The sequence below is a fragment of the Ctenocephalides felis genome, unplaced genomic scaffold, assembly GCF_003426905.1.
Source record: "Ctenocephalides felis isolate EL2017-DRISC unplaced genomic scaffold, ASM342690v1 CF-g0.4_SCAFFOLD_02994, whole genome shotgun sequence".
In the NCBI taxonomy this organism is placed as follows: Eukaryota; Metazoa; Arthropoda; class Insecta; order Siphonaptera; family Pulicidae; genus Ctenocephalides; species Ctenocephalides felis.
This window is the reverse complement of record NW_020539148.1, coordinates 5,996-20,891: the sequence shown is the minus strand read 5'-3', so window position 1 is coordinate 20,891 and position 14,896 is coordinate 5,996. Positions and strand designations below refer to the sequence as shown.

General features: G+C 30.6%; 1 protein-coding gene across 1 annotated transcript in view; it reads left to right on the top strand.

Annotated features, from left to right (window-relative positions):
- The window catches only part of LOC113381684 (3-hydroxy-3-methylglutaryl-coenzyme A reductase-like), a gene marked incomplete at its 5' end in the record, with an annotated part of 30,056 nt that extends 15,934 nt beyond the window's left edge, over window positions 1-14,122 (top strand). The window contains 7 exon segments of the mRNA XM_026620434.1: window positions 8,965-9,052; window positions 10,197-10,494; window positions 10,924-11,072; window positions 11,500-12,480; window positions 12,482-12,993; window positions 13,140-13,335; window positions 13,792-14,122. Coding sequence (XP_026476219.1) covers window positions 8,965-9,052; window positions 10,197-10,494; window positions 10,924-11,072; window positions 11,500-12,480; window positions 12,482-12,993; window positions 13,140-13,335; window positions 13,792-13,906 — 2,339 coding nt within the window.
- Between the last annotated feature and the right edge of the window lie 774 nt (window positions 14,123-14,896).

The window sequence follows — 14,896 nt, the reverse complement described above, 5'->3', positions numbered from 1 at the left end:
CATAATTACTATGTAAATTGTAGTTTCAAAGCTGTACAGGTGAAAGTGTATTAATTTTATGTCAAAATTTTTTTTTTTTTTTTTTTTTTTTTTTTTTTTTTTGAACTCAGTTTTATTTAGCAATCAGAAATACATAAAGATTCCTATGAGCTAAAATGACAATATTTATGAGTGATGCCTAAGAAGAACTCCAATGAGAACTTCTCAGTTTTACAATTAGTATGATATATTAGACCTAATCTAAGACTAAGTCTAAGGGCCATTGTCGTTTCAACCTCCTAATGCCAAAAGGTTGAGTAACGTCAACTATAGAAGGATTCAAGTGTGAGTCCAGTTTGCGCTTATATTTTTCCTTAACTTCTTTAAACGTTAATTGCACCGTTTTCATATTGAGGTCGCTGTGAATGGTCTCATTTGTCACGTACCACGGAGAATTAAGAATTGAACGTAAAATTTTTGACTGAGTTCTCTGCATTATAGCTATATTGGATTTGTAAGCACATCCCCAGAGCTCAATTCCGTAGGTCCAGATTGGTTTAATAATCGATTTATATAGCAGCAACTTATTTTCGACAGAGAGCTTCGACTTTTTACGCAGTAGCCAATCAAATTCTTTTATTTTGATCATTATTTGCTGCTTTTTTGTTTTTATATGGCTTTTCCAAGTAAGTCTGCTATCTAAATGGAGACCAAGATATTTCACTATGTTCTGTTTCGGAATCTGGACGTTATTTAAATAAATTGGAGGACACGTACCCTCTCTCAGGGTAAATGTGATATGAACTGATTTGGTTTCATTTATGCAAATCTTCCATTTAGCAAGCCACATTTCTAGTTCATTGATAAGTTCTTGCGTTTGTCGGGAAGCTTGATCAGCACTGTGATTACTGCTTAGTATGGCAATATCGTCAGCGAATGTAGCAATTGTCAGATTTTCAAGTAATGGGAGGTCCTTTGTGTATAATACATATAAGAAGGGTCCAAAAATACTACCTTGTGGAACACCTGACATTATTTTGTGAAAATCAGATGTTACTTGATTTACTTTCACTTGAAAAATCCTATCTTGTAGATAGGATTTTAAAATCCCATAATACCTGGATGGAAGGTATGTTTTAATTTTATATAAAAGTCCTGGGTGCCAAACTTTATCGAATGCTTGTCGAACATCCAGGAAAACACCACTACACACAAATTTTAACACGTACTTGTAGAAAAGAGTAGATGTTGTCGAACGAATGTCAAGAACCACGTACGAAAAACTTAAAATATGTATATACATATATACTTATATATACCATCACAAAAGATATATAATTAAATAATAGCAGAATGTGTATAGTATTTGTTAATTAATTTTCAATAGTGTTTTTATACATTTTGATATATTGTATGCCTTCATAATAAATTAGTTCAAACATGTTCCCTAAAACGTCTTTTGTGATGTTTAATTACGGTATGCTCATTTTCTCGAAAGAAAACATTGTTATTTTAAAAATGGTAAGTAAATATAATTAAATAAGTCGTCAGGATCTTAACTTTGCAGTACTGCGATAATAATACTGAGATAATTCTTAATAAAAATGAAGGCTGAAAGGCAATAATTGATTAAATATAAGATGAATTTTATTTATTTATAAATGACGTGAATAATGGATAGTATTAAAGTTCCGTAATACTCAACCACAATAAAATTTGTTACATGTTAACTCAAGTTCAAACGATAGAGAAATACATTTCGTCAGTCAAAATAAACATATTCGATCGTGAATTTGATTTGAAGACTAGGCTACAGTAGTGTTGTTACGAGTGCGAAATGTAAATGGGGAGACTGAGTACGGTTGTGGCACTTTTTTGATCAGCCATAGTTTTCTTAATTTACCAGTTAGCCTGGAGAAAAGTAAATTAAATAGTAACTTGAACATTTGTCTCCGTGGAAATATTGTCTACGATAGATCAGTCATAAAAACATATCATACAAGAAACGGTCGAGTGTCACAACCGTCCTGGGGGTGTGGTATAAACATAGTTTATGCTATAGACGCTATTAAACAATAGCTATAAACTAACAGTAACTATAAATACTAAAGTAGTTTATAACAAGGTTTATCGTCATTAATTATAATAGTATGTGACACAACATAACATAAACATTAAAGCAATATAATAAGAAATAACTAAACATAATTTTTTAAACAAAGTTAACAATAATTCTTTGTAAAATCTTGTTTTTTTAAATTGAATTTTTCATATATCTTTTTCATTTGTCTTTCATATATCGTCTTATTACTGGTTAAGTTAGATTTTATGATTTGTTTACTTTGTACTAAAAATCTTTGTTTAATCTTTTAAAATTATTTGTTTAATCTTTTTTAAAAACGTTGTGGCTCTCATGTAAAATTTATGACCTTTAAAAATGATTTTATTTCTAAATATAAAACGTAGACCCTTAAAAATCACTATTGTGATCAAAACTTTATAAGTGAAAATTGAAATTCATATTAGTTTTATTACTGATTTTTCTACATTCAATCAATTCCATTTCTTTTTTTCAACTTTTCGAAGAGGAGTTCAGAAAGTATGACCTGGTAATTTTATGATTTCTGGACGTTTTTTGACATTTTCTAGACGTTTTTTTAAAAGCGGCTGCACGGATTTCAGAAGTTTAAAAGGCATTCGATTTATTTCGATAAGAACTAGCGTTGATTGCACGTAAACTAATGTATTGATTTAATATTGATTAACTCTATTATGCACAGCTATTCTATACATTAAATTGTACAAGTATAAGAGAGTCATTGAGTACACAATTTATATCCATTAATAAGAATAATCATTGTTAATTATATTTACTAACACTCACAAGTACTTATTTTCACATAAAAGTAAATACTCAAGATTTACTACAATAGGTTATAAAACTTAATTTAATGATCAACGATTATTATCTATCATATTAGGTTGTCAAATATCTCCCTTCCGCTTTTTTGCACTTGGTTTATAATACAAAAAGGCGGAAGGGAGATATTTGACAACCTATTACTATCATATTATACTATACTATTATATATCAGATAATCTATTATCTATTATACCGTGAGATACCTATACCATTAATTCCTATCCTTACAAATAATCTGTTACCGCTAGATTATTATTTGCTTATTAACTTATCATATATGAATAACATACACCCTACACACCTTTTACTGGTTATAAACATTATTTTCTACTATTTATACACTATATTTTTACCATACGCTCTATGTATTGTCTCTACCTATATCTTTTCCCTATACCGGGGATTGAACCCGGTGCCTTCGCGTGGCAGCCGCGCGAGTTTCGGTAAGGGTGTAAATAGTAAGAAAAATTATAGGTGTAAAATAATAAATATTAGGCGTTTTAGATGTTGTAAGAAGTAGGGATTGAGCGTATACGGTGGAAATAAAGTGTGGGATATAATTATAGCCTTATAAGGCGTATAAAAACAAGGCTATACTCGTACACGTGAAGAAACTTTTTATATAGGGGGTATCGTATAATAAATGCAAATGTTATATAGATTTAATTTATAAATATTTTTTCGTATACTATAGACTCTATAGTAACATTTAATTTGGTATTAAATATCTAAAATATCGAAAATATCTACCATTACATTCAAATCACCCAAAGCGGTTAAAGTGGTGTCATTTTTTAATTTGCCCTCTCGAATTCTGTGGAGCGTGCGCCCCACGTTGGAAATTGCTGGTTTAGCTGTTATGACGAATGTCACTGCCGTACTCTGGCACAACCGTACCCTTCTCCTTTCAATCGAATTTTAATCATGATTTTATAAGTAAAAAAAGCTCTATGATGATATACAAATTTGTCAGAAAAACCTTAATTTGTTTATATGAATTTACAATCTATGCGATGAGTGACAATGAGCGATGAGTGACAATTATAGACGGAGAATATTTTGCTTATGGTTTTTCAAAAGTCGCCGTTCATTTTGATTAGGTTTAGAGTTACTTTGAGTTTTTTGCTTTAAAATAGTATAATAAAAATTGCACCAATTATCTGTGTAATGGTATTTGCTTGTGATTAATCATTGTGTTGTTTTTACGCCTTTGTGTGAAATAGTCTTACCTAATCTATTACTAATCTTTATAGTAAAATTCGTAGCATTCATGACGGCCATCAAAAATCTTAATTTTAGGTCATTACCTGTATTCTTTATTCAAAAAATTAAACTCATTAAAATGCCGGATTTTGCTAAATATGTGACCTTCACTAAAAAAAATTGCTTGGATTTTTCTTTGTTTTCTTCGAAGATAATTTAATTTTTCAAAGTCCAAGTCTATTTTTGAGATTTATAATGCAGTCTATGATTCAATATCATAGTTATTAATTAACGCAGTTACTTTGGGTTTTATCATCGTGCGTATGTGCAAAATTTAAATTTCTGATTACATACGTTGTGCTAATATTTGTTTATTTATTTTGATACTTTCCAAATGGTGCTGACCTTCGGGATTTCGTTGTAGTTTCAATTGCTTAAGCATTAATTACTTATTTGTATTGTAAGTTAAATTAGTATTACTTTAAATAGATATTAGTCCTTGATATCATATTACGATTTTATAAGAGTTTTCAGAATTTTTTTGCAATTGCATTTCAATTCATTATTTGCGTAATAACGAAACGTTAATATATGATGAAAGCGGTTGTTCCCAACATAATGGGGTTATGCTTTTATGAAAAATATAGTAAAAAACTGACACCTGTAGTAAATTACTATAATTATGATGCGTTATTTATTTATCGATTGGTGGACATAGTCCTTTTTCAGATTGAATCACAATCGCTTATAAATAAAATTAAATAGTATTATTCTATTTCTTAATTTAGGTTTGTCTTGTTTCAGTTATGCCGTATTATTTTTAAAATAAATAGTGGTATTATAATTGTGTACTTATGCATCTGTCTTATAAATTGATATATTAATGGAAATGATATCAAACTATAGACGAATTGTTGGCAATAGCTAGTTTTCTGTCTGTATCCTGCTGGGTAAACTGGTTATTCACGTACGTATGTTATGGTTGCAGAGAACGTCGATTAAAAATAATTAAATAAGTCGGATTTGATTAATTGAACCACTATGGCTATTATTAAGGAAGTCATTCTGACAAACTTGAAATAAACTAAGCGAAACCGATTTGTTTATTTTGTCGAGTTACTATATCGTGGGATGGGCATGCAGGCTTAAGCGGGGGTTACTAAGTTTTTAAAAAATCCGTTGTTGGAGTTTATTTTTCTGTCTGTATAATTCTATAGAACCAAGTTGGAATCGGTTTTATTGATTGATTTAAAATCATAATGATTTAGTGCATTAATGATCATAGTGCCAAAAACGGTAACTCAGTTTTTAAGAGAACGGATCGTCCGATTTGAATAATTCTAACACATTTTATTTGTATCAACTAAGTGAAGAACTATTCAAATTTTTGAAAAGGCAGGTGCAACGACTTCGCAGATATGGAGGAAAAAGTTAAAAAATGAGCCATTTCGCGGTCAAAAATAAACATTAGGCATATGCACATTAAATAATTAGATATTTTAAAGAGATTGTAACAATAAGTATAAATTTTGTTTACATTCCTATGGGTTCCGTACCAATGTTTACGCGTTAGACGGCGACGCGGCGCTTACGCGCTTCGATATTTCGTCTTTATGCAGTTAAAGCAGTACGATTGCTTTGAAAAAAAGTTCAGAATTTCCAAAATATTTTAAAATAACTGATTTAAGATAGAATGATTTAAGATGATTTAATATGGTTCGAAATTCTATTAAAAGTTTCAAATCATTGATCAACTTTTATTGATTATTTTTAATTACTCGAATTTTAAATTGCGGTACGGGGAGTTCCAGCAATTTGCCTTAAGGCACGATGCCTTAATTGCCTTAAGACAGAATTCCACTTACAGCTAGTATAACCATAAACTCTTATAAACCATACAATTCTAATGCATTTTGCAAGTTAAATACGAATATACTCGTCATGAAGAAGTGGCACAATTTTGTGTATTGACGACTACGCATATAAATCTTTGATTGACTTTGGCTATTTAGATTGCAACTGATTAAAAGAAGAAAAAAACAACATCTGTTATTAGTAGTAGTAGTGAAATTAAAAATAAAGCTAATGTTCTTTTAACTATTATGATAAAAGTACAGATACTTTATACCGCTAGTCTGGAATTTGCCACTTCATAAATATTGATAAAAAGCTGGATTTAAATTGAAGATTCAAATCTTGAAGTAATTATTTAGAACTGGATTTATGCATAAAAATTTTAATTTTGCGTTTTTTAACAAATCCCACGTGTCCGAATGCCGCTAAATGTATCAGTTGGGATTGATGGTAGAATGTTCTGAATTTTTTGCTCGTGGTTTATTTTTTGTATAATTATTGATATATTTTAAATGGTGATGAATTTAACTTCTGTAAAGTTTCCTAAAAACTAAATATACACCAGGTCATTGAGACTTTTCATTTTGCACGTCTAAGTACTGATTGAAGTTCATTTAATATCTCTATCGATATTGCATTGCCTTCGGAGTGAACGATTTCGTGATGGGCACGAGGTTAGTGTCCTAGCGCGGTCGAAATAGACAGAAGAAGACAATTAATCACATGTCGACTCTATACGGCACTTTCAGGGAGCCTGCAGAAGCCGAAGAACCGATGGCTTGCTCGAACTCGACGTTCAGCGTGTTACTAGATTACGTAAAAACGGCATTGTAGGGATGGCAATAAGGCATCGTGCCTTAAGGCAAATTGATGGAACTTTCCATACCGAAAATTAAAATTTTCAAATATGCTTTTTTTTCTAAAAAATTGATTTTTTGGAACGTAAAGATATATAAAAAATTTCATTTTCGACTTTTTTGCGATTACTATAACTTACCTCACATGAAGTTAAATATCTGTTCTACAAACTAATGTAATGATTTCTTGCCGTTTGTCGACGTTTTTTCCAATGTACCAATTCCAACCACTTAAAAGTAATTTATTAAAATATACTAATGATATAATTAGCTCATGTGATAATCAACTATCCCGTTTCTTAATAAACATTTTAATTTTTAACATCCCCATTTTTTTTCAGAAAATCATAATGAACAAATTCAAGTTTATGCAAAATTTCAACTGGAAATTAATCTTCAATTAATTTATTATATAAATTATTATAATGGTAAAAGTAGGTCAAGGCAATTCTTAGTAAGCAACTTAAATAAATGTCATCATAATACTAAAAAATTAAAAGCTTTCAATACTGATCAACTTGATCAATTTCAAATATCGGGAAGTTTATGGAACTTACTTTAAGGCAAGATGCCACTTAACCTAGTTGTTTTTTCTTCTCGATGTTACCATTGAATTATAAGATAACATGTTAATTTAAATTTTCCATTCATACGCTAATCTAGGTAACTTGTACAATTTATTTGCAATCATTTCGTTATTTTTTTTAATTGGTTCGTCTATCTTAGATTTCCAATTATATTAAGTATTATAGACATGCATTATATTAATTTTACTATTTTATTATAATATATAACAATTTTCCGAATTTTTGCAAAGAACTGTACTGCATAGTTTCTTTGATTACTTTTATTAAATAACTTTGATTCGTACTTTTATTAAAGCCGTTAGAAAATCATCTTTAAACGCGATCCTATCTCCTATCTCTATGTGGCAAATTTATATCACAATTTCTATAATATCGATGATTTCTTTAATTAATGTAGCAATGCCGGGCAAGAGCAATGTTTACATGAAGCTGTCCGAGTCGGGTATCGAATCTGGATAAATTATTATACACCGCGGTTTACATATTGTTAGTTACTGAATTAACAAGACAAAAAATTGATAATATCATGATGAACATCATGTGAAATATAAAAATTAGAAAAGAAATATAATTAAGGAAATTATTATTAAGTAGTTGACAGATAGCATTTTAATTAGAAAATCAGATAGCACTATTCGATTAAATTGCAATATATCAAGATCACTTCTCAATTAATTGTAAAGCATTACAAAATAAGATATAATTTATTGATATTTTTAGTAGCTTGTATTGATATTGCTTAAACCTCATTGAATGTGTAAATTATCTATACCAACCATCAACCATGTCATGATTATCATTTTTTTTCAACATAATCAGACTTATTTTTAATTTTTTGTTTTTTATAAACCTCAACAATTTTGTATTATAAAACTTTAATAAAGTTTTGATTGACAATAAAAAAGATCAAACGTAAGTATCAACTGAATTTATGACGCCTCAAGCTAATTGATTTTTTCTCATCTAGGTCACTTGAATGGATATAAAAATTATTGGCTGGAAGTAATATTATTAGTTATATTTATTAGATTTATTATTTATTTATTAATTAGGTGCTTATTATATTTTTATCAAAGTGTGTGATTATACCAAATGAATATTAAAAAAAAACATCTACAATTTCCAAATTTATAAACATGCATGACCATATTTTATATACAAATACAAGTAATTAATTTAATTTTTATTACATACATTGTAGAATGCTTCAAATTATTGAATTGTTTTAGACGAATTTATTAATGATGGAAACAAACATTTGCCGAAATGTTCGATAAAACTTATTTTAGATCTTAAACATATTTTCAGTTTTCTTTAACTATGTGTGTGTTATTGTATAAATGCCGAATAAGAAAAATCATCCTGTTAATAACAAATAATACTTCTACATGACGACTTAGCCACCAAATCTTTAATCTGCCGATCGGATTAAACGCTGGATTTGAAACATTTTAACCTTCTAAAATATTTGAGGAACTATTTTTTACATGTAACATTGAATTAATGGTCTGTAGGTAAATAAAATTTTAAACAATTTTTTAAATATTTAATTTTTTTTCAGCCATCGCCGGTCTGTTCACAGTGTTTTCCAGTTTTGTCTTCAGCTCGAGCGTCATCAACTTCTTGCGCAGTGATATCAGTGACCTGAAGTGAGTTTTCCAAATTTTATTTTTCAAATTAAAGTTGTTTTTAATATAGTTTAATACTTTTTCTATTGATTCAATAATTTTTACCAAAAATCGCTTTTATTTTTTACTTTTACTAAATTTAATATTTTATTTTTCAAATTAAAGTTGTTTTTAATATAGTTTAATACTTTTTCTATTGATTCAATAATTTTTACCAAAAATCGCTTTTATTTTTTACTTTTACTAAATTTAATATTTTATTTTTTAATTTTTTAAATATGTACATAGATTTTTTTAGATGGAAAAGTTAGACGCGTCTTTTGAACTCACAAGTATGAAGATAAATAGAATTAGTGAATAAAAATCTTTTAATGTATTAACTTATGTCTATAAATCTTGTCGTGAGCATTTAATTAGTTTAGAATAATTTTTACGTTTCATATTATTTATAAATACAATATACTTAATTTATTTGCGTTTAACATGTGATGGGCGTTTATTTTAAGTTCGGCACGTGCACAATGCATGGTTTCATAAACTAGCAAAGTCAACAATACGCAATGAACAAAAACCCAATTTTAACACAAAACGGCATACTTCCAAGTCGAGGAAAATTCTATAAGTCTTTCAAGAATTCGCATGTTAGAAATAGAACATTTCGCTATATTTTTGTTCCACAATATAAACACTTTTCGAATCCACATGAGTTATATTTTCGCTCTTGACATATTTACAGTGTAATACAAAACATGAATGTGAACATTTAATTTGCAGTAGATCTGTAATTTTACATATTGTAGCACTGTGAGGAGGCTTATTACCGCTATTTATAATTATTAAAGTAACACTTCATGTTTACAATGAAAATTGAATTTGCGAAGAAACTATAGCTGATTTTTTGTAAATATGTAATAATAAATCATATCATTATTAGTAATATTACTTTGAAATTCCAGTATTTATTAACAATATTTGAACCTTTTTATATATGTATATGTATTGTGTGTTACTACATTGAATTGCCTTCCTTTCCTGGGAGTTCAAACTAAAGTTAATCAGTGAAAAAGCGAAAAAATCGTTACGCTTGGAGACTTTGATTTTATTTGGATGTGGAAGCTAAATATGCGTATGTACTATGAATAAATAATAATTTTATAAATTTCAGGGATGCGCTATTTTTCTTCCTCCTTCTGATTGACTTGTCGAAGGCCGCGTTGTTGGCTCAACTGGCCCTCAGCGCCTCTTCTCAGGCAGAGGTGACGCAGAACATAGCTCGTGGAATGTCACTTCTTGGTCCAACGATAACACTGGATACCCTAGTCGAAGCTCTAGTCATTGGAGTTGGAACGCTGTCTGGAGTGCCCAGGCTGGAAGTTCTTTGCTGTTTTGCTTGTCTTTCAGTTCTTGTAAATTACGTAGTTTTTATGACATTTTATCCAGCCTGCTTGTCCCTAATACTGGAGGTGAGTTTATTATTTTAAATAATAAACGTGGTTTAAAATATATTCTTTAGAGTGGTTTGTGGTTCACAAACTTCTATAAATAATTTATATATTGAGTCAATCTTACACAGGGCCTAATAACTGTTAATATGCACGTTTCTAGTATCAATAAAAATTATTATTAAAATATTTATGTTGCTATCTAATCAGACAAAAAATGTTCCATTTAAAACATTACGCGTCAAATCATTACTATTGTATCCCGCAAAAGGCCATGGTCATTGCTAATTGATATTTAATAGCAAAAAGCGTCCTATGAACATACTTTATAAATTGATTTGTGACATTTTTATGTTAGTTTGAAATATTAGTTCTCATTACTTTCTAAATATATCTAAAAAATTGTTTTCCCACTATTTTTGTCATTTTTTACTTTAAATTTTCTTGCAGTTATCTCGAACCGGAGAGGGTAGTAATTTGGGACGTGGGGAAGCACTATTGGCCAAAGCATTACACGAAGAGGACCAGAAACCAAATCCAGTTGTTCAACGAGTAAAAGTAATAATGTCTGTCGGCCTCATGATAGTTCATGCCCATAGGTAGATATGAATACATTTTTGTTTATTTCAATTTAAATTTCATTTATTCAGTAATGTTCAATTAATTCTAAAACGAATTTTTGAAGTTGATGCTCTATAAATATGTTTGTTTAATACAAAAGCTTATATGCTCTATGACTTTTGTAATTCCAATTTATTTATAACTTGTCACTTCATGTGTAATGACTCTCACTTTGTCATTATTAGCGTTATCGAGTTAGATCAGTTATTTCAGGAAGTACCATGTACGTCTTTATTTGTTCTATTTTTCATCACAATGGCTTGCAAGATATTTCAAGCGTCAAACTTGACACTGACTCGACCTTAATGTAAGAGGGGATCGGGGATGCGCTATTCATTGTATGTTAAGTAAATGTTTTAAATGAAACTAGAATAGATAAACTTACCTTTGTTCATTCGTTATTAGTCGTTGGAGTTTGCAAGACGGCGGCGATCACGATGGTCCGGCCGCTCCGCTAGTAGGATCTGAGCAACATCGCACTATGACCCAGAATCGCACTGAAGAAACATCGTTGCCTGGACACTTGATGCGTTGGATGGCAGTTGGTGCAGAGCAAATTGTTATATTGATACTATTAGCTGCACTTGCCGTCAAATTCATATTTTTCGAAGATAACCAGCAGCAGTTAGCGGGTCAATTGCGTATGTCTGAAAGCGAAAACACAGATAACAGCAACAACGCTACTACTATGAGAGATCGTGAACGCGAACGTCCCATTTTTGGCATAGGAGATGAAGCAACGGAAGACAAGGCAACACAAACAGTAACTATGATTGAAGAAAGTCAGTCAAATGAAGTTGAGGTAGAACCGGAGCCACGGTCACTCGATGTTTGCCTTGAAATTTATCGTTCCGAACGTGGTGCTGCTGCTTTGACTGACGCCGAAGTCGCATTGCTTGTACGTGCTCGTCACATACCTTTATACCGCATAGAAGCAGCAGTCGGCGACGATGAACGTGGTGTCAAATTACGTCGCCGTATTCTTACTTCCGAAGGATTATTCTCCGACACTGCACTACGCGATCTTCCATACCTAGATTATGATTATTCTCGCGTAATGAACGCTTGTTGTGAAAATGTTCTCGGTTACGTTCAAGTGCCAGTAGGATTTGCTGGACCCCTGCTCTTAGATGGACGCAAATATTACGTACCAATGGCAACTACCGAAGGCGCGTTGGTGGCAAGTACCAACCGTGGATGTAAAGCTCTGTTGGCCCGCGGTGTAAACAGCGTCGTGGAAGACGTAGGTATGACCCGCGCACCCTGTATTCGCTTTCCGACCGTGCGACGTGCCGATTGCGCCAAAAATTGGCTAGAGAGACGCGCAAACTTTGAAGCGGTTAAAGCAAGTTTTGATTCTACATCAAGATTTGCACGATTACAAGAAATATGTTGGTATGGATGGTCCTCAATTATATGTACGATTTCGCGCCACCACTGGAGATGCTATGGGCATGAACATGGTCTCTAAAGGTGCTGAAATGGCATTGAGGCACGTGCAGAAAGTTTTTCCTGATATGGAAATTGTTAGTTTGAGTGGTAATTGTTCTGATAAGAAGCCTGCAGCAATAAACTGGATTAAAGGACGCGGTAAACGCGTAGTGTGTGATGCAGTCATACCGGGTACAGTGTTGAGTTCCGTTTTTAGAACAAATGCTGCTACGTTAGTAAGATGTAACAAATTGAAAAATATGGTTGGCACCTCTTTGGCTGGCAGTATAGGTGGTAATAACGCACACGCCGCAAATATGGTGACAGCTATTTTTATAGCAACTGGTCAAGACCCAGCACAAAATGTTACCAGTAGCAATTGTTCAACGGGAATGGAAGTATGTGGCGATAATAATGAAGATCTATACATGACCTGCACAATGCCATCTTTAGAAGTAGGAACAATAGGTGAGTCTACAAATTACAAATTATATTTATCAATGAAATTACTTGTCTAAAGAGTTTTTTCACGAACAATAGTAGATATAGACAGTATTGCATTTAATTAAAATTCTTGAATGATTGTTGATCCATTTATTTTACCAATCTGCTAGGCGGCGGTACCGTTCTACCTGGACAAGGTGCTTGTTTAGAAATGCTGGGTGTAAAGGGTGCTCATCCTGCGCAGCCTGCCGAAAATGCTAAATCTCTGGCGCGCATCATTTGCGCCACCGTTATGGCAGGAGAACTTAGCTTACTTGCCGCCCTCGTAAACAGTGACTTAGTACGAAGTCATATGCGACACAACAGGTAATCTTTGTTAAGCAATTATGACTGTCCTTTCTAACATACAATTTATACTACGAATTTTATATAAAATATTTTTAACTTATTATTTTTATTCAAGACTGATTAGTATGCTTAATATATACATTTAGTGAACATATTGATTTATTCTATAATTATTAAAAGTCAGAGTATAAAATATTTCACAAATATTTTGAAAAATACAAAGCATTTTACATTAAATTAACTATGAGTTAGATATATTGCAAATTTTGGATATATTAGTTTAATATGGTTATGCAGAGTTCAATAATAATATTTATATTATATAATCATATTCAAATATCTCCTCTTATATTTGCATTACTATTTTACCATAAATATATCTTCTATTAACATTAAAGCAATCTTAGAATTACTTACATATATAAAAACATACAGACATAGACATATATCTATATTCAAAGTTTTGAGTTTCAGATCTTCAGTAGCTGTAAATCCAGGGTTAAATAATTCAGAATCGAGCACTGTATCTATAAATAATTTATTGCCCAAAGAAAAGACATGCAAGTTATTAGATATAAAAAAATCTTGATGGGTGCAAAACTGTTGCTTCCATTGAAGTGTTTGTTTGAAGTCAACGATTGTTGATAGGTCTAACTATATTGTGATATGTTAGAAAAATTTAAAAAAAAACAGATGCACATTTATATGAATATAGAAAAAATATGAATTTGCTGTTGGACAAGCACAAATGGAGTCAATTTTAGATTGTATATAGTTGTATTAAGTGTAGCATATATAATTTTAATTATAGAACTATGTATTGAGATATGTAACAAAGTATTTACATTTAATATACCAATGGTGCTCAACACAGTTTGCTTGTTGAAGCGGAGCATATCACAGACATTCTATGAATGATTCACAAAAATGTAAATAATTAGAACAATCTCTAAATGAATTTGATAACTATTTGAAATGAAAAAATCTCTTAATTTATTACTAGATTTGTATTATTTATAAGAGACAAATTTTTTAATGTATTTATTTACAAAAAAGCTTTACAATATTATTGTGCAGTGATGTAGTGGTAATTATTAAAATAGAAATATATTTAATGAGTTTGTTGTATAAATTTTATTTGCGAAGGTTTTGCAATTATTTATTTAGTATTTAGATGGTAGAAGCATTATGATAATTGTAATTAGCCATGCATATTTGCCAAAGTGGTCATTCGTGAGCTTGGAATGCGGCTCTACATAATGAGAGATGTAAATTTATACCCATATTTATATAATTTCGAGTTTAGAACATCATATGCATATGAACTAAATATTGTCAATCTGACCATTTAAAACTTTCAAGACTAAAATTATTCAAACCAGATATAATTGTGAATAATTTAGATGTATTTTCTAACTTATTAAAATGATTTTTATATTCATTTCAACTCTTAATGTTGAGTATGTAGAATGCTAATATTTGGTACATATGCAATTATAGTTTTATAAAAACATTTGAATGGCCATGAAACATCAGTTTTTCCATACTAGTGTGCTTTATCATAATTATATTGATGTTG